The sequence below is a fragment of the Periplaneta americana genome, chromosome 15 (genome assembly GCF_040183065.1).
Source record: "Periplaneta americana isolate PAMFEO1 chromosome 15, P.americana_PAMFEO1_priV1, whole genome shotgun sequence".
Taxonomy (NCBI): Eukaryota; Metazoa; Arthropoda; class Insecta; order Blattodea; family Blattidae; genus Periplaneta; species Periplaneta americana.
Genome location: NC_091131.1, coordinates 98,843,857 through 98,871,198, shown reverse-complemented (window position 1 = coordinate 98,871,198; position 27,342 = coordinate 98,843,857). Strand labels below are relative to the sequence as shown.

General features: G+C 36.2%; 1 protein-coding gene across 3 annotated transcripts in view; it reads right to left on the bottom strand.

The window, feature by feature from the left end:
• LOC138715652 (uncharacterized) overlaps positions 1–27,056 on the bottom strand; it is a 550,339-nt gene extending 523,283 nt beyond the window's left edge. For all 3 annotated transcript variants that reach the window (XR_011336530.1, XM_069848724.1, XM_069848725.1), the window contains exon 1: positions 26,837–27,056. Coding sequence is in view for 2 of the 3 variants with exons in the window: in XM_069848724.1 (XP_069704825.1) it covers positions 26,837–27,050 (214 nt within the window). In the remaining variant the exon portion in view is untranslated. The remainder of the gene's footprint in view (positions 1–26,836) is intronic.
• Positions 27,057–27,342: the final 286 nt, after the last annotated feature.

Sequence of the window (27,342 nt, the reverse complement as noted above, 5' to 3'; positions counted from 1 at the left end):
CTTCTACTTCTCATTTCGTAGCTCCAGAGAAGAATGCGTATAAGATACTTAGACAATATAGGGAACAACAATAGATATAATTAATTGGAAAAATATTTGGATAGAGTAATATAGCATAACATTATGTGTTTCGCAGGGAAAGCCTTCATGGCTTGTAATGATGGTAATGATGATGATAATAATAATAATAGCAATAATAATAATAATAATAATAATAATAATAATAATATCTTGCATTATTTCAACAGGAGATTTCTTGACTTTCTTTATTTGTTATTAAGGGAATCTGAACGTATCCTTATCATTCAGTGTTACGCTATCCATGTTGAACACACTATCAATTTGCTATCTGTGGACATTTTCACAGTCTTGTTGAATTTCTCTTGATGGCTAACCTGACCAGAGATCATACATCACTGTGCGGGATATGGTGATCCTGGTGTGTATAGAGGCATGAAGCGTGGACTGTGTGACAATGTGTCTATCAGCTGACATAATCATTATATTGCAGCTTGCAATAATATACACACATCGTTGAGCTTATAATAATTCTGTTTCCGAATTATATAGCAATTTCGACAGATGTACACACCAGCTAGACTGTGGGACCAGTGCATGCCATCATGTAAATTTATAATGCACACATTGGACATAGTGACTTATACACTAAGCTAAAACGTAGCATTAGCGTTGCATTGAATCCACGTTCTCATATTCCGATTCTGCCAACTGCAAAGTTGCTAATAGTATTGTTAACACTAGAAAGACGGAGGGGTCATTTTGACCCCCTTTCAATATTTATGAGCTCATTACTCCTATGCTATTGATCTTTTCCAATTGTGGCTCTATGACATTTCTTAATTTTACCAAGATATTGTTCACCTGAAATCTGGAGTTCCAACTTTTATAGAAATGGAGATATTAAGAGGAATACCTAGAAAGACTGAGGGGTCAAATTAATACCCGTCGATATTACCAGTATATATGTAAAGTCAGCAGCCCGAAGACTGGTCTGAACATCACAAGTGACACCAATATCACTCGTCAAGCAACTAAGTCAGGAGATAATGGGGTAGGATGGCCAATTCCTTTCCCCCTCCATTGCGTACATCGCTAACTATATATATAGTACATGAAATCAGACTTGAGATGTAATTATCAGTAATGAAGTGTAATATTATTAAATTAATGACTAGTTTTGGACTCAATCCTATGCTTTCATACGTAAAATACATAAAACTGTGATGGTATGTGCAAAATGCACTCATCCCGTCTGTGGAAAGTGTGAAAAGAAGCGACTTGTGTGTTGTGATAAGAGAATGTTCCAAAAAATAAAATTCCTAAATACTATTATACTTTTAGTGACTGTACTTCAATAGTTGAGAATAGTTCTTACAAATGTTGGAAAAAAATATTATTAACGAAAATATTACGGTAGAATTCCTCGTATCCGGCAACTGTGGGACAAAGCAGTGACGGATAACTGGAAAATACATTAATAGGTTATCTAAAAACACACTGTATTGCACAAACATTTTTTTTTCCATGTTGAAATTTAGTAATTTTAATATAGATAATTAAAATAAAGTTTTGAAATACGTACAATGTTTATTTTTAGTACTGAATACGGTAATGTACAGTCATCAGTTCATAATTAATTATTGTAAAACAGTAATACATTATAGTGTAAAAAGCAGTGGCGTAGCATGAAATTTTGAGCAGGGGAAGCTAACTCAAGTTGTCTTTCATGCAATATGAGAAAACGTATTACAAAAATACAGTCTTAAAATAAATAGTAGTCAATGTCAAGTCAGCAGTCGAAGATTGGTTGGAACATCGTAATTAACACCAATAAGGCATGACCTCAAATGAGACGTAATAAAATACGATTTCACGGTTTACACATATCTCTTAACAAATGGACACGTATACGTATAACATTAGCTCACTCCCTGTCATACTTAGAGAAATCACAATATTAGTATAATTACGTAAGTATGCGTCTGTCTTTTGGTTGTGTCCTTCATTGACAGCAAGGGAGTCGGTCATTTGTTTTTTAAATCACACCTTTGTTCGTAAGTCAGCCTTGATAATACAATTGTCCTAAAAAAATTCAAGTAAATTAGTGTCAGGAACTGTTATTTCGCTAATTATTTATTATATCAGCCACAATGCACACTAACACTTCAACTGAACACAACTGACGAATAGGGAAAATTCGAAAACTACTTATTTTCAATGTCAAAGCTAGCTTCTTTTCGAGCCTTGCGACTAGGGTAGTTTAAAAGGGATAGAAAATCTGCGGGGTGGATTACACAGAAGAAACCGGTCTGCTTGGAAGCTGGTGCGTGCAGGCTTCTTGTTTACTGCTGCATCACAAATAATCCTGAGCTGCCGCATCACAATATTTAACGCGTAAATATAAATTCTATTAAAATTAATAAATAATTTTCTCCATAAACTGCAGGTTTATTATGAAATTATTATTAACTGGGGAAGCTAAGCTTTTTAGCTTACATTGACGCTACGCCACTGGTAAAAAGTACTAAAAGCTTTCGTAACCTTATGGCAATTTTAAATGGCGGTCATATGAGTCATGTGACGTGAAGATCAGTGTAGCCAACGTCGGAACTGAAGTAGCGCTCGATGATTTGAGCGTAAGAACATTTCGCTTGCATTCCGCGGAATCCATTGTGCAACAGCAGCGCTTAGTGATAATAGCCATGCTACTATCCATCACTCGAATGAAATTATTATGCGCTGTAGGAACAGAGAATTTCACACTTTCCTATTTAGACCCATCCAACACCCCTTCGGAACGGGTGAGTTCAAGTATTAAATTGAAAGATATCGTTTCTGCGTATTGTTTGCAATGTCCAAGTGATAGCTTACCGATGCTACCCTCTACTCCAGGAACATAACGTTTTTTTTTTGTCTATGTTTTCATGCATGAACAGTGATGCGGCATATGCGATTTACGAAAACCACTCACATCTTCGTCAGACTCTTCTCTTTCGCATGAATGACTTTTTTGGCCTAGCCAAAAGTGCCGTTGTTTTAGTATTGCCGGTTATTTGGGTGCCGGACACGAGGGATTTTATTGTACTTACTAAAAGAAAGACAATAACTTTAATCTTTAATACTATAATATTTAGAATTTTGCTGTTTTGTGCTATCTATTGCATTTATATACTAACTGTACGTCTGTTGTAAATAGCCATCATTATGATGCTTAAAAATATATTGTTAATGCATTGCATTGCATATTACACAACCAAATCATATGTCCGTGCATATTAAGGCAATATAAAACAAGGGGTCAAAATGACCCCCTCAGTCTTCCTAGGTATCTCACCATATCCAATATTTCTAGTGTTAATATGACGTCCTGTACTATTAAGTTAGGTATCCGGAATAACACTCTTTCCAACTTCAGTACATTTTCACCTTGTCATCGTCTAGTAGCCACAGAAGTTCAGAATAGTGTTTAGGTCTGTCTGTTCAAAAGCAGCTGCAGCGGCGGAAATGTGATAATGATGGTGTCTGTGGCAGGAATCGCAGTGAAGGTGGTTGTGGTAGTAAGCGTAATAGCAGAACTAGTGACCACACGGTTAGGAATGCCCTCCATAAGAGAGAGAGAAAGAAAGACCAAAATCTAGAGATTAAGACGTAGAATATCAATAAGAAGGTAAAATTCTTGCAGAAGAAGCAAGAACACTTCAATTTTTTTCATTCGAAAATAGGATTCAATTTGGCATTGTCGGAATTTGAACCAAAATCTCCGCCTTGAAACATCGACGCTCTGGAACTTACCAACAAATACGAAAGAAAAGTCATGTAAACATTGGATTCTTCAGTTTTTTCTATCTAAAGTCGGGAGACAATGTTATAAAAATTTCACAGCTTTGCAGTATGAAATCATTTTAGAATCCCATATAGTCAAAGTAGATACTTCTTATGAATGTACAAAGAGAATGGAAGATTTTATGATGTGTTAACATTGAACTCCTCTGAGAAAGGTTTATTTTACAGGAAGGAAATGCCTACTAAACAACTTCCACAGACTGTCTCCTTTCAATTGGCGAGAAGAGATAGAATCTTTTGAACGTCATATATTTTAGAGGCAATAAAATTTTTCTTTCTGTGGTATGCCGAGGTCTGAATTATGACCCTTCAAATCTGATTACATGAATAGTTTTCTCCACTTCTCTGGGGCATAATCTCTGCTCTTCTGTGTGTAGTGAAATTCCATACTCGACGTTTACTTGTTCGAATTCTTGTGATGTGGAATCTGCAATATGATATCCTTGAAAATGATCAATATGATTTCTTGTTAAGTAACAATAGTCTTTTCTTTCTACATACGAATATTCCCCAAGCCCTTGAAAGAGACTATGATAGGCCTAACTAGGCTACTGGGCGTCCAAGGAACGAGCCGATTCCCAATATGATCACTGCTGACCAGTCGTCGGAACGAGCTATGCGTAACGAACAGGGTTGGAATATTATGTGTAAAAAATTTATTTCCAAACGACGTATAAAATACGCGCAAAAATGCGTAATTTTTTATAAATGTAAAAATATTAATAAATTCAAAGCATGCTCTAATATATTAATAAACAAAATATTTAATTGTTACTAAACTTTCCACGGTGTCAGGACGCATTACTTGCGGTAATTCATTCAAGCTCTTTGTTTTAAGTCTTTATTTCTTCTATCCTTTGAAACGAAATGTCGGCAGTGTTTCCGCGTATTGCCTAGTCACTTGCCACGCCGATACAGATTCCAGCTGTAGTAGCCATCAAAGGCTACTGACGGTTTTCATCACTTTGTCATGTTTTCCTTGGTTCCAACATGCATCTTTTGTTTTTATATGATTGCTGAACTCCTTATACCTTTGTGGTAATGCTGGCTTCGTTGTCACTCAGTTTAAATAATGAATGAACGTTTAATATTCTTAAGAAGCGTATCGTAAATGTCTGGTCTTGTCAGCGTGGTTCTAAGACGTCCCGTATGGTAATGTATAACCGATAACGATAAGTATTCACACAATTCAGAATGAAAGGCGGTAAAATTTTTACTTTCCAGACGAGAATTTAACTCGAGTTCACTGGATGTAGTGCTATTATATATATATATATATATATATATATATATATATATATATATATACAGGTTGTCCCATTTATCTTGTGCACCTATTATAACTTTTTTGTTTGGATTGGTATTGGAATTTTTGTTTCTGAGCGTTATGTTAGAACGAGGGGCTAACGTGAGTGTGGAAATTTGGTGCATGTAACTACATTATGGTACAAGATACACGTGACGTCATCAATTTTTCAAATAGCACTCCATACTTTAATCATGTTACATTGATTACACACATTAAGACGTGTTCAAAAATGTATCACAATGTCACCTTCTTAAGCAATAACAACAAAACGAAACGAAAACGTACTTCCAATGTGATAATGTCATGCATTGAAAGTCACATAAGATGTTCAAAATGGTGACCATTCACATTAATGCACATCCGAAGGCATATGACTGCCCGGCATGTTGCTGGCAGAATGGACACACAAGCCTGTCGAATGCGTTGCTGCATGTCGTCTGGTGTTGTCAGAATGTTCTGGTCCACACTGTTCTTTACAGTTCCCACAGGAAGAAGTCCAGTGGCGACAGGTCCGGAGAACGTGCAGGCCACTGTACGTGGATTGTGGCGTCGACAGTTGTTGTGGTTTCTTTACATGTTAAGATAGCAAACACAACACACGACGTGTACCGGACGTCAATCGTCTTTCGTTTTGTGTAAGTTAATGCACAAGATGAATGGGGCATCACAACAAACGGCACATTCTGATGGCATTCATTTCTAATTTTTTGTCGTTATTGATTGGGAAGGTGACATTGTGATACATTTTTGAACTCGTCTTAATGTATGTAATGAATGTAACATGATTGAAGTATGTAGTGCTATTTGAAAAATTGATGACGTCACGTGTATCTTGTACCATAATATAGTTACATGCACCAAATCTCTACATTCATATTAGCCCCACGTTCTAACATAACTCTCAAAAACAAAAATTCCAATACCTATCCAAATAAAAAAGTTATAATAGGTGCAGAAGATAAATTGTACATTCTGTAATATATAACGGTTTTGAAAAAGAGAATAATCATTATTTACTTTGCTCGACACTTACTCTGAAGCAGTCGTTTGTTATTCTGTTGTGGTATTGGCAGGGCTATGTGTTGGACGCAAAGTCATTGGCAAGATCGTTTACGTTCAGTCGAATTGTAAACAAACAGTTACACTCCTATCAATCTTAAAAACACAGTAGCCTATTTTACAAAATAAAAATAGAGTTATAAGAAATAATTAAATTTCACTAGCCATTTTGTTCGGCGCACCGATATGTAGCATTATTATTATTATTATTATTATTATTATTATTATTATTATTATTGTTGTTGTTGTTGTTATTGTTGTTATTATACACCTCTATGTGTTTTGGGTCGTTATCACCACGGCATGGCGCATCCTCTGGTTGCGGATAAAGAAGACGGCCTCCAGATATGGAGGTTAGCTGTGAATATATTAATTAAGCAGTCGCGGACAGCCGATAAGGGATGGTCCTCCAGCTTGGGGGTTGGGCAAAGGGCCGTCAACCCATCATTGTAAAAAAACAGTTTTTTACGAAACCACAACATCAGCCTCGGAATAAGACTGATTCTCTGGCACGACTACAGCAAAGGAATAAGATTATGAGATTTGGTATTTGGAATGTAACAAGTTTATATAGAACAGGAGCGGTAACATTAGAGACAAAAGAACTAGCTAGATATAGAATAGACTTTGTGGGAGTACAGGAGGTTAAGTTAGATGGAAATGGAATATCACAAATAAGAGATTACTTGTATTATGGGGAAGGAAATAATAATCATCAATTAGGAACAATGTTCTTTATTCATAAAAGAACAAAATTAGCATAAAAAGGTCGAATTTATGAATGACAGGCTATCGTATTTAGTACTTAAGGGTAGATGGTGCGATATGATAGTTATAAACGCTCACACCCCTACAGAAGAGAAAGACGGCCATATAAAGGATAGCTTCTATGAGGAATTAATCCTTTGGGGAGGCCGAGACGTAGATTGGAGGATAATACAAAAATAGATTTGAGGAAGGTGGGATATGATGGTAGAGACTGGATTAATCTTGCTCAGGATAGGACTGATGGCGGGCTTATGTGAGAACAGCAATTAATTTCCGGATCCCTTAAAAGCCATTTGTAAGTAAGTAAATTATATTATCATTATTATTATTATTATTATTATTATTATTATTATTATTGAGTGGCTAGGAGGGGTTAGGAACAACCCTTTGGTATGTCGGCTCGACAGTGGCCTATTGTGCACACCGAGTTATGGGATGAATGAGAATGAGGTGCACCAGTCCACCGGCCGGATGAGACCCCAAATCCGCTCACCCAACGGGCTCCCCCACATCCTTCCGCTTTAAGTTCTTACCACCAGCATGACCAAGCAGCACAAGATCCATTCAGAGAGCCCTTCTAAGGTGTCGAAGCGCCCTCGGAAATGCTCTTAAGGAAGGAATCTTAGAGAGGATACTGCGAAAGTCTTCGAGCACATGCATCATGGTCTGAATATGCCTATGGAATGAGATGTTGAAGATGAATGATATGATATGAAATCTAAATTCTTTTTCTACAGGGAAGAAGGGAAATGTACCGTGGAAATGAAATTTCCAACCTGAATTTGTCTAAGTAAGTGTGAACAACTACAAAAAAAAAAAAAAAACAAGAGTCAGGTTAGTCGGTCCGGGGATTTGAACCGCGGACCTCCCGAATGCGAGTCCTGGCTTAACGCAGGAGCCACCTCGCTCGATTACACCGATATTTACTCTCTGTAAAATTTTGGCAGTTTGTATCGTTTACACCCTGTATACATACTGTGGAAAAGAAAAGTGTTTCAAATTCCGCGATTTATGAACTTTTTGTATTAGTAAATGTGAAAAAAGACTTGCTTTTTCCATCAGAACAATTACTGTGTCTGTATACACTAATTCAATACATTTATATTCTACATAATATCGCAGCCTTCATGAATTTAGTACAAAGTAACCAATATCGATTCTTTCATTCTATAGCCCCAATTCTGTCTCTATCTCTCTCTGCGCATTCTTTATAAGTTAAATAATATTGCACAATCATTGTCGATTCCATGAACTCAGTATCCATTATTGGATCAAAAATACACTAGAGAACATTCTGCTAGATATACTTGCTCACTTGGTTACAGTGCACATTTAATAATGGTAAGGTTGTGGTTTCGAGTAGTTGCGAACCATACATGTTAATTTAAGCCGCGTGTTTTAATGTGATAAGTACGGAATATTCCAAGAATTTTTTCCTCATTGACTCTATTATTACAGAAACGTCTGAGCATGAAAGAGCAATGTCCAGCAATGAAAACTACAAGGATATGTGGGGTATTTTAAAATACAAAATGTATGTACAGAAACCTCAGGATAAATCATTGCTGCTTGCAGTCATTGAGGTCGACACTTAGGCCGTATCTCAAAGCTCAAGTCCAAACTACACACTAGTGACTAGCAACTAGGTGACTTGTAAACTACACACTAGGGAGCTTTGGAAATATATGCTTGAAACATGCATACATACATACTTACATCCATAGGCCTACATATAGTCGGCCTGTTTGGCTCAGTTGGTATAGCGCTGGCCTTCTATGCCCGAGGTTGCGGGTTCAATCCCGGGCCAGGTCGATGGCCAGTGTGCTTAAATGCGACAGGCTCATGTCAGTAGATTTACTGGCATGTAAACGAACTCCTGCGGAACAAAATTCCGGCACACAGGCGACGCTGATATGACCTCTGCAGTTGCTAGCGTCGTTAAATAAAACATACATACATACATACATACATACATACATACATACATACATACATACATACATACATACATACATACATACATACATACATACATACATACTGTACTGCCTTCACTCCAAACCCAGCATTCTCCAATCTTTGCTATTTAATGCCTACATCTTAGTCTCCGTATATGATCCATATATCTTGATGTCTATTACCTGATATCTCCTTCTGCGTTCACCATTCCTTCCTTCTAGTGCATCCTTCGATAGGCAGTTTCTTCTCAGCCAATTCCTTTTTTTCTTCCTGATCAGTTTCAGGATCATTCTTTCTTCACCCACTCTTTCCAACACAGTTTCATTTCTTATTCTGTCTGACCATTTCACATCCTCCATCCTTGTCCATATCCACATTCCAAATGCTTTTAGTCGCTTCTCTTCACTTCGTCGTGAATTTCGAGGGCAAGCAATAAAATTCAGGTTTTCATAAAACTGATAGAGAGGCAAGTGAATTCACCCACCGTATATCCACCCCTGGTTGCATTTTATGTAATGATAGAGAGAATATCTTCATGACGAATTCAACAGATAGGTTTTCATGTTCTTGAATACCCTGATGATGGGGTCACTACGTACTAGCTTCGAAACGTTTAATGTTTGAACATCTCTATCGATGGAAGTACTCGGACGTCTTGATCCAAGTTTGATAATTACTAGTAAATACAAAGGACTGCATGTTGTGGTTATTAATGTTTTGAATATAACATGAATGGAGAAAATAAAATTCACGCGTTGGAAATTTCATGATTTGTTCTTGTGCAGTTGGATATAATTATTGTTTCATATTAAAAACAAAATAATAGTAAAAATTCGAAATATGTAACTATAATATACATGAGAGAAGGATGCCAACCGCCATCATATACGCAGTGCCCAGTGCATGTTCTGAGGGGAAACAGTAATGTAATTACGTTAGCAGTGAGCATTTGTATTGCTGCCGTGTGCGAAATAAAGGTTGCCACCAGAAATGTAAAAAAAATATAGGGACTGCATGCCAACATTTATAATTATTTTGTGAGTTGAATAATGAACACAAAGCTAGTGAAACCAGAGGGTATAGAAGCATGCCTAGTGTCCTTTATGCTTAAGAATCACTTCGTCGCAGTCAAGTGATAGCGCGTCTGACCGTAATCCAAGTGGACTTCGGGTAACGCCCGGCAGGGAAGTGGTGATTTATTTCTGTCGTGTCGCATAGGACTGGGTATATATTTCTATATTATCCTGGGTCGTTGTATTGTGCGAAGCTGGCTTCATCGCCGAGAAGTTTCACCACTTGTGGAACTGGAGAAGCATGTTCAATAATGAAGTTACAGTAGTTTATAAATCTTAATAAAACTGTCAAAGAAGAAGGACTCGCATTGCCATGAAAATCTGGAGCAACGGGAATTTTATGTATCAACAATAATGTCAAATAAATCTACCATCTGAGGAGAGATTTCCAAGACTTGCACCACAACTGTTGTGTATAATGTACGTTTTTTATTTTTATTTTAGTAGGTTATTTTACGGCGCTTTATCAACATCTTAGGTTATTTAGCGTCTGAATGAGATGAAGGTGATAATGCTGGTGAAATGAGTTCAAGGTCCAGCACCGAAAGTTAACCAGCATTTGCTCATATTGGGTTGAGGGAAAACTCCAGGAAAAACCTCAACCATGTAACTTGCCCCGACCGGTAATCGAACCCGGGCCACCTGGTTTCGCGGCCAGACGCGCTAATGTATAATGTACAGCTGTCAAAAAAAAAAGTGGCCGCACTCGTGAACAGCGAATATTTTCAAAGTCCACTTCGGGTCGCGGCGATGTTACACGATGCATGTGCTTGTACAAGCAGTTCCGGAACTATGAAAGTGTTCCATATCTACGCCTCGTAGACCAGCGGTAGAGTGCTTGTTTAATGATTCAAAGGTCGTGGGTTCGGGCCTTCTTCAAGTTTTCATTTTATTTTTTAATCTTTCTTTAGCGATGTAAATGATAATCAAATTATCATTTATATCCAGTTATTGTTCTTTATGGATATCACGTTATTTATATTTTGTTATCGTTCTTCAGAGATATGAATAAAATTCAGGTCATCATTTGTATTCTGTTATCGTATTATAACGATATGAATAATAATTATTATTGTATTTCCAATGGGGGTTAGCCGTATTTTACATATGTATGTTAGGGCTATAGTTTTATACACAAAAAAGATATGCATAAAGAGAAATGGAAAAGAAAATTAAATTAGCTTACGCGATGTAAACAAAACATAAACAATCCGTAAATTAGGCATTGCGATTGCAAAACAAATATCAGGTATCAATTTGTAACATACAAAAACATTAACAACACACATACGTAACACTTCTATAACACAAATATGCAGCTTTCCGTACCATACATCATAAATTAATACACAATAGTCATACAAACACAATCAAATTATAATTACGACATTGCAACGACATCAAGCATCCCATAACTGACTCACATACATAACAAATCAAGCATCCGTTACAACACATACACTTCAACATAGTAACCACACTTTTAAAAGTTACAAATTTGGCTCCAAGAAGAATAAATAGGACACTGTTACTATTTACTATTCTTCTACAATTTCTTAAATACATCTGTAATAAATCTGTGAAATTCCGATATGAATAATATTCACGTTTTTTATATTGTTATCGTTCTTTAGCGATTTAAATAATATTCAAGTTATCATTTATATTCTGTTTTCCCTCATTAGCATTGTAAAACAGTATTAAAGTTATTTATATTGTTATTGTTCTTTTGCAATATATTAATTAAACAAACCGATATTTATCATTTATATTCTGTTATCGTTCTTTAGTAATACTGTATAAATAATATTCAAGTTATTTATATTGTAATCGTTCTTTAGCGATATAAATAACATAAATTTAATATTAGGTTTGGAAAAATCCAGTTGCATAATACTGGTATTAGTTTTTCTTTTTGTATTATTACATTATACTACCTTGAACCACAATAAAATGAAAAGGAGTAACGAGGAATTGAACCTGAGACGTTGACATCTAAATTCCGACGTTCGTCCGCTGAGCTACGAGAGCAAAAGTGTGGAAACATTTTTGGAAAAATTGGCGCAATCACACTCTAAGATCTTCTGATGATTCGTAGAAGCTAGTCCAGGATGCGGGGGGCAAAGGCTAATTGAGATTTCCCGGTCTCTGACCGGGTCAAACATCCTGATAGAATTAATATTTTTAATCCTTGCCGTGACTTTCGGTGAAGTCCGGAGGGCCCAATTAGTCAAATCCACTCTCCTCATCTCCACGCTTGGGCCCCTTGGAATTTAATAAGATGCGAAAGAGATAGTGGTGTGCGGAAAGCAACGGAATGTTACCGCATTTAGGCCTATCCTTCCCAAGAAAACTGCAAACATGAACAAAGGAAGCTTTTAATAGAAGAAGAAGGATCTTCTGCGGACCTCTGGAAAAAGAACTAAGGAAGAGACTAGTGAAGTGCTTTGTGTGGAGTGTGGCATTGTATGGGGAAAGAACATGGACATTACGACGAAATGAAGAGAAACGAATTGAAGCATTTGAAATGTGGATGTGGAGAAGAACGGCGCGTGTAAAGTGGACAGGCAGAATAAGAAATAAAATTGTGTTTGAAAAAGTGAGTGAAGAAAGAATGATGCTGAAACTGATTAGAAAGAGAAAAAGGAATTGGTTGGGTCTCTGGTTGAAAAGAATAATAGACGACATTAGGATATGTGGATCATATGCGGAGACTAAGAGGAAGGCAGAAAATAGGAAAGATTGGAGATTGCTGGGTTTGCAATGTGAGACCTGCCCATGGACAGAACATTTATGTGTGTATGTTCAGAATGCCTGGAATATCGTGTCTAAGAACAGTCGCTATTTGCAAAGACTAGTCAATTGCATGCCCACTCGACTGCAAGATGATCGAGATAAGAGGAAGATAGACTAAATATTGAATTGTGGCTTTTTGATTTGTTTTTTGAACGCTTAATTGTTTGAATGTTTTAAGGCCGACGCCAGTAAATTTGTTATGTTTATGCCACGAAAGATATTTTATTGAGAATAAAATCTTTTTTCTTTCCATTTGCAGCCACAATATCATAATGATAATGATAAAGTCATGGCATAATATATTAATGAACCTGGTGTTAATTACTAAAATAATCATCAAAGAGAAAGGAGCCATTATGTCTAGTTTGTCTCTCTCAAAAACAGAACGAAAAAGGACATAAAAAGCACGAGGTTGTAGTCGAACGCAGGACCTCATGAATAAGAGGCCTGAACGCTACAATTATGCTATCGAATAACATACAGTATACTTCAATTATAACTGTAGATATCAGGCAACGTGGTCCAACAACATGTAACATCGCCTGTCTCCGAATTGTAGCGAAGATATCCGAAGGGAACTTTGATACAGGAGAGCGGCCACTTTTTCTTTTGACAGCTGTACATATAATATAATAATCTACTGGATAATATTCTTACAGTATACAATACATATACAGTATATTCATATATGAGGTCTCGCCGTCTTCATTAAATACATTGACTACAACTAGCCATATTGTAGATCAGCGATGTCAAGGTCAAGGGCACGTAGACGGTTCTGCGTGCGATCAAACGCTCACTGGTTGCGATGAGTCTATTCTGCAGGCAGCAGCAGTGAATAAGAAGGAGTGAGCAAAGTGAACTCTATTGGCCTATCACTGCAAGATGGATTAAACTATTTTTAAACAGGTAACGTGTTGCATTCATACAAGACAACAAGAAATCAGAACATGATTTGTAGAGTGTACCTCTCCAATAAATGCAATGAATTATAAAATAGTAGGCTACAATAAATAATAAACGTAGCTTCTCCTTATCTTATATAGTTTCAGATAATAGCTAGAATATAATTAATTTTTATATAATTATATAATAATCCAACTATTATAAAATCACTGTTTTCCTGTTTTAAACTTACCAATACAGAAGTGAAAGAAATTGCAGGACATTGTGCATACGGAAAAATGAATAATAGGCCTGCAAGAAAAAATAAACATAGCAGGACTATATTTGCTTTATCGTAGCGGTTTTAGGTAATGAAGCCTACCTAATTAATTGTTATTTAACTGTTAAATACTTAATAATGTACTTATTATATGAACATCACATTTCTAGAAACAAATTAAATTCCTGACTTCTCATCTAATACAAAAGTGTTTTTTTCTTGTTTTTGCGACACCAACATTGTTTCCTGCAGCATGACGTAGCATAGCACGCTTATTATCATCTGATAATCTTGATATTAGTCTTCGTTTTGTGAGGTTCATAAGTGATGAAAATTGCTCACATACGTACTTACTGCCAAATATGGAAATAATTTGCTCCACAAATATTCGTACCCTGGATATATTACCAGGCAAAGCGAACTTCCAACTTGGCTCTGTTCACGCAATTCAAAAAACCTGGAGAGAACCTTTCCTCGGCTTAACCAAAGGACATCACAATGGTAAGGAACACTGTCAAACTGAAAATCTATGGATGACATATCTTGACAATTTTTAGACAGAATTCGTAACGAGTCTATACTATTAGCATCCATAATTTTTGTACTTTATTCTGTAAACTTAAATGAAATGCAGCGATGAAGAACGTCTACAGTACATCTAAACATATATTTATTACTCTTTAATGTCAATAAAACAACAAAATATCAATACATTATTATGTACACCAATTAATAATTTCAGGCGTTTCACATTGCTCCTCTTCGTAGCTAAATGTTTTCCATATATCAAAGAACATTTTCGTCTCCTTCACTCATAAGAAGTCAGGAGTCCATTCAGCCTAAAACTTACTGAACGACTTCTTCCTCAATGTCTTACGTACAACCCTTGAGTTCATCAGTGACTTGTACCTGCGTACCGTACGTGCTCTGAACAGCGCATACGGGCCATGAGGCACGCTTGCGCTCTCTTTGACATCACTGCTGTAGATATATCTATATGGCTACTTGTAATCAATGTATTCAATGAGGACGGCGAGACCTCATATATGAATAAATATGTATATATCAAACGTTAACAATATTCACAAAATGTTGTCGAAAATGGCCTGAAATATGCGCTCCTGCATACGTGACTTGTATGTCTAAAAATGATATTGATGATATCAATGAGAAGAGTTGGCCGGCACTGTGGATCGTGTCCCGGCATAGCTCAGTTGGAAAAGAGCGCTCAGCGCGCAGAGGCCTACTCTGACACGATGCTCTTTATTTTTTCCTTCAGAATTGTACTATTTCATTCCCTTTGTTCTGAACCTACAACGGAATCCTTTAAGCTTACTAGGCAAGCCTCTACACTAAAGACCAAATTGTTATCTTAATTTTGTCCTTGATAATTTTCGCGAGTTGTTCATTCCTTCGCGCTGATTTAAAAAAAGGATTAAAACTCTTCTTCTGCTTCTCATTTCGTAGCTCCAGTCGTTATTTATTCTGATCATTGTGTTTCCTAACATCCTTATTTTGTTCAAAATTCTTTCCTTCGTAACCAAGCTCTTAAATTTTAGTAATATTGGTCTAACTTGTTCTGAGTTTTGGATTTGCTTCTTTCCTGCTCTAAATGCTTTCTGTACTTGTCTATCGCTCACGTCCATACCAAATCACTCCCAACACGCTCCTATTATCTTCTTTTATGTATCGATACTCTGTTCTCTTTCTTTTTCTTATATTCCAAAAGATAAGTTTTTTCTCATCTTCTCCTCCTCAAAGTGATTCCATTTGTTTTTCAAAATATCGTTTTCCAGTTTTATTTCTTCCATGTTCTTTCTTAGCTCTGCCATGCTCTCCATTTCCATTAGGTGTTATTTCACTGTACTGTCCTCCTTTCTACTGTTACGTACAGTACGTACCGGTTTATTCACTGGTTAATGCCTCCGGTACACGTTACTGTCCCGACTTGCACAAAGCGAACAGACTTCCTCTGCAACTTTGCTTAAGACTGTCACATCATGTTTAATACTACAGATGATATTAATTACTCTTTTTTTGCAACATGATGCTCATATTTTTATCCTCTGTAGTAATAATATTATTAATTAATTTTATTAATCCAGAATAAATTATTTGTTGTTTCGTTCCACATACATGTGTAGTATAAGTTCGTGTATTTTTCTGACTGTTTCATTTGACTCCTGTATATAAGGACAGCGAATTTTCAGTCGTCCGGATTAGCCTGGCGCAACGAACCCAACGACCTATCTGCCTATGTAGTTCCGAAACGTTGAAAATGTCAAGTTCCATAACATATTAGAATACCCAAAAACTTAATTCAGTTGCAGTCACTGTGAAAGCCTAAAAACGCATTCTGAAATTTTTAATTCGAATATCATTCGTATGTTATTTTTGTCATACTCGCATCGTTTGGTCTATTTTTAACGACACTTTACCAATTGCTAAGTTACGTAGTGTCCGTGCAATTCGTGACAGCGAGATGAGTCAAAGGAATTTTTATGGAATTACGCGACATTCACCTCACAGTTGAGTAAATCCTTGCGAAAATTTCAACCAGGTAATCATAACAAGCAGGATTCGAACCAACGCTGGAACTTAACTTCAAATCTAGAGTCCAATTTGCTACCGTCTGAGCTGCACCGGTAGATGCACACACACACATCGTAATGTAAACACATTAGTTACATAATCAAAGTGTACATTAGATTAGTGAACATATTTTATCTTGCAAAAATTACACAAAATAACAACCAAATGAGATCACCTGAGTGATCTAGGGGTAGCAGGCGGGAATCGTCCTCAGAATCTGCATTTCAAAGTGAATTTATATCCTGCTTGGGCTATTACATGTTTGGCTTTTTTCTAATTCATTCATTCATTCATTCATTCATTCATTCATAGTGTTCTGTCCAAGGGCAGGTCTTTCACGGCAAACCAAGCATTTACCAGTCTTTCTTATTTTATGCCTTCCTCTTTGTCTCCTCATATGATCCATATATCTTAATGTCGTCTATCATCTGATATATTCTTCTGCCCCGAACTCTTCTCCCGTTCACCATTCCTTCCAGTGCATCCTTCAGAAAGCAGTTTCTTCTCAGCCAGTGATCCAGATAGGATAAAATAACTTTAAAAAAAGTCTTCAAAGAGTTAAAAAAAGAGTAGCACGACTTGAATTTGCCTGGGGCTCGTCTCGCTATCACCAGTTCCATCAGCGCAAGGGCATCGTTAAACAGCATGTTAAAATATCAGCCAAATGCGAATATTTGACCAGAATGAATTATTATTGGTTAATTTATTGTGCTAGAAGTCATATCACATGGATTTAGTTTGCTCAGTCACCAAACAATTTAGTGTGAAGAAGTGAAACGAAACAATAACGGCCACTGAAGTTTCTTTCTGAAACTTCGGAGTGGCATCGTACTTGACTAGTCTCTTCTGCAGCCACTGAAAACGTAATTCCGCATAAACATCCTGACGCAGTATCAGGAAAACTTAAAAGTTTATCGTGGTTCTGGCGTGTGGACAATTAAAGTCGATTTTCTTTAACGAGAAGGTTGGTACTGCGGATTATCGGATTTTTTAGTCAGCAATAGCTTTGAGGAAGGAATCCTCTGGAGTGGACTCTATTCTGTTTATTGTTTTTCTGCTTCCCTTTCTGAGGCGTGATAACTCAATTTTCTGTGCTAGTAACCTAACAGACCGCACAGCAGTTGCGGAGTGTGGTTTCAAATCCCTTTAGGACGTCGGTATTTGTGACTAGATGCAGCAAATCCAATAGTGATTTACATACTGCGATAAACTTCGTAAAAGACTTACTGAAAATTGCATTTCGAGTATCTTCATAGTGTTAAATCTAATACCGATACCGTAAAGCAGCCGTGGCGAAAATGTGACTCGCGATCACATTGTGGCTCGCAATGATAGCTATGCATTTCTCTTGCTTCCTACTTCCCCCAACCCCCACCCTCTCATTCACTGGAGTCAAACTCCGTTCCATTTGTATTTGTCTCTGACCTGCGAGTGGCGTATCGTCGCAATGTCTCTCTCGAAACCATGTACGTCTACATGATTTGTTCACAAGTATTACGAGGAAAACTGTTGCATAACATAAAACGGCATTATACTGTATGTTACTCATCAAACATTAAAAGGTTAAGTGTTATTATTATTATTATTATTATTATTATTATTATTATTATTATTATCTCTATACGTCGATCCTTTTTCAGTAGATGTACGAATAATGCGGTTGGATCTTCAATTTAAACTCACAGATTTACAATGTGATGTTAAATGAAAGCTAGATTTAAGGACTTGACAAATGTTGAACTTTTCAAATCTTTACCAAAAAAATAAAATATATCCGACGCTTCGTTCTTTCAACAATGAAAATAGTAAAAACCAAATTTAGACCACGACTGACAGACAAATACCTTCGTCATCAACTAAGACTGACAGTAAGTGACATAATTCCTGATTTTTAAACTCTGTCGCAGAAACATTCTGAAGACAGTTAATTTTAGGTTGCGATAATGTGTCCTACGTTTTCTTGTTCATTTCTTTCTTTGTTACACGTACTAAACATTAGTTTGTAACCTTGTACTGTATGAAATTATATTTAAGTATTTGACGTAAGGAAAATGAAAATCCGTTAATAAGTCAGACAGTTGCTTCACTTCTCCTTCGGGTGTCCGCCTCCCTCCATAGGTGCTATGAACATTGCAGGTTACACAGTGGCTCGGCGCACGATCATATTTTCGCCACGGCTGCCGTAAAGGGATGGTCTGTATGACATATATGCTCACTCACAAGCAAACATTCTGGTGGGAGCAGATAAAAAAGTTATTTTTTTTTCTTTCACCATGTTAATTATGTCAAAAGAAGTGCTTATGTAAATTTTGACCATTCGACCGCAATTACGAGGAAGGTAAAAAAATAAGTACGCCAGGGGTCTTTACTTAGCATAAAGAAAACACAATGTCATAGGACAAATTTATTGAAACAGACACAGCAATTGTTGAGCTATTTTTAAACATATTCCCCACCGAAATTGAGACATTTGTCATACCATGCGATCGACAGGGAGGTGCAGACGGCTGTCAAACGCTGGTTCCGATCCCAGGCGGCTGACTTCTACGTACAACACGGATATAAAAATTGATCCCATGGTATGACAAATGTTTCAATTCCAATGGGGGACATGTTGACAAATAACGCAACAATTGATGTATCTGTTTCAGTAAATCTTTCCATGTAATTGTGCTTCTTTTCTGTATACGGCCTCAGGGAAAGTCACTTTCTGGACGGTCTAGTAATTGCGGTCCAGTGGCCAAAATTTATATAACCACTTCTTTTGACATTATTGACATGGTGGAAGAAGAAAAAAAAGACTTTTATCTGCCACCATCAGAATGTTTGCTTGTCAGCTGGGGAAGAGCGTGCAGATATGAAGTCCTCTATCATGTCATGTGATAGCGTAAACATTCATTACAACTCCATTACACTTTCCAAGTTCACGCCTTTGTTTTAATACAGTAATCCAAGTAAGTTTTCTCTTCCTTGTAATTATTGATATAAGCAGCTTATTTTTTTTTATATATCTCTCTACGTGATATGAAGTTACAAGGGAAGTTTAGACATCAGCTCACAAACAGTTCATCTCCTCTGTATCAGGGATACGCTTGCACGTAGAATACTTCACCCAGTTTCGGGAATAAAACTACAGTGCACTTGTATTTGTTTCAATGTTTAATTCTTGTTACGCTTTACTAATGGGGAGTATGGTCTATGAAAAGAGAAATAATTAATGAAGGACATGCAATATAGTTTCTTTTCATATGAAGCAGCATTCCAAAATTATTCCAGGTTCATAACAAATTTTTCACTGTGGTCCACTCAAAGACTATCGTACGTCCTATAATTTTGATAATGCAGAACTCGCGATTACAAACAAACAGTAATACAAACGACCAAGATGAAATATGTAAGAAGTTCGAAAGGCTGCACAAGATTGAACAATATAGAAACAAAGACATAAAAGCAGAATTGAATGTAGAAGCATTAAAAACAAAATATCTGAATAATTAGATTGATTGTATATGTAGAATGGGAAATGATTGATATCCAAAGGTGGAACTCAAAAATGGGCCGAATGGAAGAATGGATGTACAGTAAGACGACCCGAGAAAGGATGAAGGGATCTGCGAAGCAGAAACAAACAAAATTTGTCTGAGTTTTGAATTGCAGGAGGAGGAGAAGAAAGAAACCACTTTACTAATTACAAACGAACAAATTAATATATATATATATATATATATATATATATATATATATATATATATATATATATATATATTAAATGTACGTTGAGAGTTTCAATTACAAGGGCATCACATTTTTAATTACAGTTTAACGTGAAATTTTTATGGTTTTAGTGTTGTGAATTTTAACCTGAGAACTTTGTACAAATTCCTTTAACATGTTCAATATGGTTACATATTAAAATCGACGTAAATTAATAGGGGTGCGTTAATTTCTCATCTATAAAAGCGATTTAATTTTTGTTGCATACAGAAATGTCTCAATGAAGCTCAGTGTTAACATGCGCTTAATTGGTTTTTAATGGATACAAATGATGTGTTGATTCTCCCCCTCGTTAATACGGTTTTTATGAAGTGGGATAAATAGAGATTATATAAAATAATGAACGGGGAATTTGCTAAATACGGGTGTGTATAGATTTCATGCATTGACACTTGTTTTTCCGCCATAAATTACGTTGTCCATCAGCACACATCCAGTACATATACCGAGTGACAGAATATTTCAACACTTTGTGGCACAAAGTTCATGATTTTTTTTAAACTTGATATTATAGAAAAACCGATACAAATGATCAATTAAAGTAATATACGTTATATAACTACTTTACTTAAAGAATAACTTCATGCAATTAATTCTTATATAAGAACTGATATAAGATAATGAAGATATCTTACAAAGATCAATTTTTGAATTACAAACAATTGCTGGAGAATATATCTGTCCAGAAAACTAAGTCGATGGCTTTTCAGGGAAAATTTCCTCTCAGATATAAATTATTAATACAAAATCAAGGAATTGAACAAGTAAGTTCCTTTAAATTGTTGGGGTGTGATCTATCTTATATGAGAGAGAGAGAGATAGATGCAGAAAAGAAGATAGAAAAATTTAATCGAATTTGTGGAACTATTAGGAGAACTCTAAAAGGCAAAGTTAGAAAGGAAACAAACATGAAATTCTATAAAACAATGGCAGTTCCATGCGGATTATATCTCAGTGAAACAAAAACACGTAGTAAAATACAAGCAGCAGAAATGAAATTTCTGAGAGGATGCCTAGGAGTCGCAAAAAGAGAAAGACTACGTATTGAGGACATCCGAAATCTTAAAGAAATATTCGAATTGAATAATAAAGTAGATGATTATAGACAAACATGGAAAGACCACGTAAACAGAATGAACAACGAAAGACTATCTAAGAAAATTCTAAATTATAAACCGAAAGGTAAAAGGGACATTGGAAGACCCAAAAGAAGATGGTTGAATCAAAGAGACGTAACAGACCGAGAGGTCTAATGCCTGAAGTAGAAGAAGAAGAAGAAGCAATGTTAGGAGAAAATGCACAAATGAGTAGGGAAAACACGGAAATTTTACTTGAAGCAAGTAAAGCGATCGGTTTGGAAGTAAATCCCGAAAAGACAAAGTATATGATTATGCCTCGTGACCAGAATATTGTACGAAATGGAAATATAAAAATTGGAGATTTATCCTTCGAAGAGGTGGAAAAATTCAAATATCTTGGAGCAACAGTAACAAATATAAATGACACTCGGGAGGAAATTAAACGCGGAATAAATATGGGAAATGCGTGTTATTATTCGGTTGAGAAGCTCTTATCATCCAGTCTACTGTCCAAAAATCTGAAAGTTAGAATTTATAAAACAGTTATATTACCGGTTGTTCTGTATGGTTGTGAAACTTGGACTTTCACTCTGAGAGATTAACATAGGTTAAGGGTGTTTGAGAATAAGGTGCTTAGGAAAATATTTGGGGCTAAGCGGGATGAAGTTACAGGAGAATGGAGGAAGTTACACAACACAGAACTGCACGCATTGTATTCTTCACCTGACATAATTAGGAACATGAAATCCAGACGTTTGAGATGGGCAGGGCATGTAGCACGTATGGGCGAATCCAGAAATGCATATAGAGTGTTAGTTGGGAGACCGGAGGGAAAAAGACCTTTAGGGAGGCCGAGACGTAGATGGGAGGATAATATTAAAATGGATTTGAGGGAGGTGGGATATGATGATAGAGACTGGATTAATCTTGCACAGGATAGGGACCGATGGCGGGCTTATGTGAGGGCGGCAATGAACCTTCGGGTTCCTTAAATACCATTTGTAAGCAAGTAAGTATTATAGTATTATGAAATTTTAATTATTTTCCTACCAATTTTTTTTCTATTGTTATATTAAAATTATAGCATACAGCCTTTTAACCTGTTTTATCCTATAGGATACATTGCCAATTTAAGGGTTAATATCTTTGAAGCATTTTTGTGCAAAAAACGAAAAAAATTGATACTATCCTACAATCTGAAATGCGACGAACGAATATCTCACAAACAACAACAGCCAGTTGACGTACAATAACAATGACTATGATCATGAAACTTCTACGAATGATGCCAACACCAAAAACAGAAATATACCACATAAAATTATTCATGAACCGAGTATGTATAAACACTATTCAACGTTAAAAAAGGAAATCCCCGTGATTACTTTTAACGTCAGGAATTACAAATAGAATTTTTTGGATGACCAATTTTTCAGCCAGAGAAGAACCAGAATATTCTTATAAATGCATCTATCTATTACATTATGTTATCCCATTATAAAGACACACACACATAGATACATATGTATACATAATGTAAATTACATACACACCGAAATTTATTTACCTAGCTATTTAGTGAGTACAAATTAAACTTATAAAACAAAAATGTTTCTAGCTACTACAGTAAGAGCCAGGCTCGTGTACGGTGTGGTCTTAGCCAATAATATAGCATAACATTTACAAGGACAGTTTACTAAATACAGTAACTTAATTCAAACCAATGAATAACACACAAAAAAAAAAAAAAAAAAAAAAAAAAAAAAAAAAAAAAAAAAAAAAAAAAAAAGAAGCAGAAAGAGAAAAACAGAGAAAAATACACATTTAATATAAATTGACAATCAGACAGAAGCCAGTGATATTCAATAAAAACATGAATATAGTCGACAGAAATAAAAGGTAAAAAAATACATTTGTTAATATTATATATCATGAGCAATTTTATAATTTTTTTTTAAGGCTCAATTTCAAAATATTTCAAATTTGGAAAATGATTTGTAATTTTATTATAAAGTCTTGGGCCGAAACTAGCACCATGTTTAAGAGCTGCACTTATGACATTTAGGCTCAATTAATGGGAAAGTAGACTTTTGTCGATTAGATTTATGTGTTATTTGATTTCTGTGGTAGTAAGTTACTAAATTATATTTATAAATTTCTTCAATAGTTAATACATTAAAATCTGTATAAATTAAATTTGTTGGGTAATCCATATTTTTGGTCAGACAAATTTTTATTAATCTTCTGTGTAATACAATTAATGGATTAAGTACAGATGATGCTATTCCACCCCTATTTATTATACCATATTGTATTAATGATTGTACTGAAGCTAAACATATTATTCTCAATACCTCCTTAGTGATAAGATTTCGAAGCATTATGAATAGGCCTATGGGTACATAATACATACATACATACATACATACATACATACATACATACATACATACATACATACATACATACATACAGTCCACGCCTGTGGAGTAACGGTTAGCACGTCTGGCCGCGAAACCAGGTGGCCCGGGTTCGATTCCCGGTCTGGGCAAGTTACCTGGTTGAGGTTTGTTTCGGGGTTTTCCCTCAACACAATATGAGCAAATGCTGGGTAACTTTCGGTGTTGGACCCCGGACTCATTTCACCGGCATTATCATCATTCAGACGCTAAATAACCAAAGCTGTTGATAAAGCTCGTAAAATAGCCTACTAAAAATACATACATCCATACATACACGCATAATGCATGCATACATACATACATACATACATACATACATACATACATACATACATACATACATACATACATACATACATACATTCTTTACAGAAATATTTTTGTATATTATGTAGTATTCTCGCTGTACTATTGTAAGAGTTCCATTTTTTATTGAATTTTTAGTTATGTCGACATGTTAGAGCTGCTGTGGGGACAGTACTTGTTTATTGACGTCAGATGGTCAGACATGTCATACAGAAATACTGGATAAAGTATTTTTTACACTTTTCCACCTATCATTCAATTCCAACCCTTTTAGTCGTTTTAATATGGCCTACCTTACTATAATATTGGGTTTCGTTGTTCTTTATTATCTGTATCTGACAACCAATTTTCATTTTGTGCACGCATTTCCAATGAGAGAAAAAAAAGGCAGATATTCCTAATATAATTTTTTCATTCTCTCAAAGAATGGGCACAATCACGGAGGTTATAAAAGTCTGAGCAGAGCATAAAAGTAGTTCCCTCTGAAGTCGTAAAAATGTGTGATATGCAAGTCGCTCGCTAATGCAGCACAGCGTGTGAATTGCTAAGTATGTTATGCACTAAAACAAGGACGTGAGTTTGCGTGTTTAAGCTCCTGTAACTCAAGAGCTGTAACTGACTAACTGCACATCGCGTCTGTAATGTCGCTCTCGAAAGAAGTCTAAACACGCGCTACTCGAGCGCCTTGCTATTAGAGATTTAAGGGCAGAAAAGTTTGCTTTCGGTCAAAGCAAAGACTCACGACGTCATATTCCCCGAGTAAACTAATAGTAAACTGATTTTTCTTCTTGTGAGCCAGTGTTGCCAACCATACAATCTGGATCGTACATGTACGATAATTTAGTATCATGTACGATCCAACTCACGGGAGTACGCAAAATGTACGATTCTATCAGAAAGTGGGGGGGGGGGGGGAGGAAACAGGAATTTTAAAAACGTGTTACAATTTTCAACATTTTTATATAGACGTACACAGCATTATATTTCACTTCAGCATTTAAAATAATTTCTGCGTATAGCACTTCCTCGTTAAAAGTGCTGTACAGTCCATTCGCGCAGCACAGATTTCTATAAACAATGCTCTCCTACGTCTCCAGGTCTAAGCGACAGCTTGATTTTCGTAGACTAAATATTATTATAGGGACGCGTTAAAAAAATCAAGTACCACTTAGTGCCTACTTCTGGCTATTCAAAAATGATGCGGACAACAATTTTTTTTTTTTCGTTTATTTCCAGATTTCTCGCATATGCTCTTCCCTATCCTCTCCATAGTCTAAACATAATTACTGATGTCACGGAAGCATGTAATAAGTTGGTTATAATGGTTTGGGAACTCTGGAACAGAAAAAGAAAATAAATATTCGGTATATATAGAAAGGAACACGGAAAAGTCTGTAATAGTATACTTCCTTGTGTCATTCGTGGTTTGTGGTAGTGCACGGGCAGAAAAGAAACCGGATGTCATTTGTGATAAGTTCTGACGAGTTAAAGTTAAAGTTATGTTTTATTTAACGACGCTCGCAACTGCAGAGGTTATATCAGCGTCGCCGGATGTGCCGGAATTTTGTCCCGCAGGAGTTCTTTTACATGCCAGTAAATCTACTGACATGAGCCTGTCGCATTTAAGCACACTTAAATGCCATCGACCTGGCCCGGGATCGAACCCGCAACCTTGGGCGTAGAAGGCCAGAGCTGTACCAACTCGCCAACCATGTCGACAGGTTCTGACGAGAAATAATGGGAATAGAATAGTGATAGTGATTCTAGTAAGCCATATTCCAAAAAATCTACTTCGAGTGTACTTAAATATAATGTACGGAAAATATTATATAGAAAATTATGGTAAACTATTCTTAAATTTACGTCAAGATTGGTTATATGTTGATGTAACCTCGGCAGTTGCGAGAGTCGTTACGCATAACTTAATTAGATACATGCATACATTACATACATACATACACACATACAGTACATACATACACATACATACATACATACATACATACATACATACATACATACATACATACATACATACATACATACATACGTACATACATACTCCTATAGAAACGCAGAAGCACTGGAATTGTGATTGTGTCATTGCACATTTTCGATCAGAAACTGAAGATCGTAGTTGTGCAATTGCTTCTTGAAATTAGTTTCAAAAGAATACCAACAACAGACTATGTATTAACAAATCGGCCGTTGCCTAGCAGCTTAACGACAATGAGCAGAACGTTCATATGGAAATACAGTACTTTTGAGACGACCTTATATCACATTGGCGTCTTGGGAATGAAAAGATCTTTATGTTGATGTTCTATGTCGTCCTGTTTTCACCTTAGATAAGGTTTAGCAATGCTATAAAGTAATTTGCAGATGTCTTAAACTGAGTGAGTTGGTTTACAAGGACGTAGGCTACCAAAAAACTTGCTTATTTACAAGAATTCCAATGTTGACATAGGTTATACGGCTAACTATTGGTTTATATTTTGTAATGTTTAACTCGGTGACATAACTCGCACAGGCTAAACTGCGCTTGTAGTAGGTTAACATCCTTTCGAAGGGTGCTGTGTACGGACTATTAATAGAGAAACAACCGAAATGGAAAGAAGCAATGGACTCACTTTCGGTATCGGCGTCCGTTTCCGTGGTTTGGTTATCCATAGTTTGTTGCTGCTTCTGTGGGTGATTCTGCTGGTGTGACTGACGAGGTTCATTTGTTGTCGTGGACGACGTTGCTGTGGGAGTCGAAGAAGTGGTAGCTGTAGCTTGCGCTCTCTGCTGGAGCAGCGTGATGACTAGACAACTGAGCAGCCATCCGCACTGAGCGCTCAACATGGCACAACAACCTGCAACAATGCAAGAAAATAAGTTACAAGACGCTTCTTTTAATTATTATATTCTAATGGATTGATATGTGCGGTGGTCTCGGAATCTAAAGGTTAAGTCTCATTCTAAATAACAAAGCTTATAGGACCAGTTGCTTGGCCAGCCAGATCACCGGACCTGAATCCCCTGAACTTCTACCTTAGGGACCGTCTGAAGACTCTCGTTTATGCCATTAAAATTCCGAACGTAGCATAACTACAGCAACGAACTCAAAATGACTGTGAAAATGTTAGAAATGAGT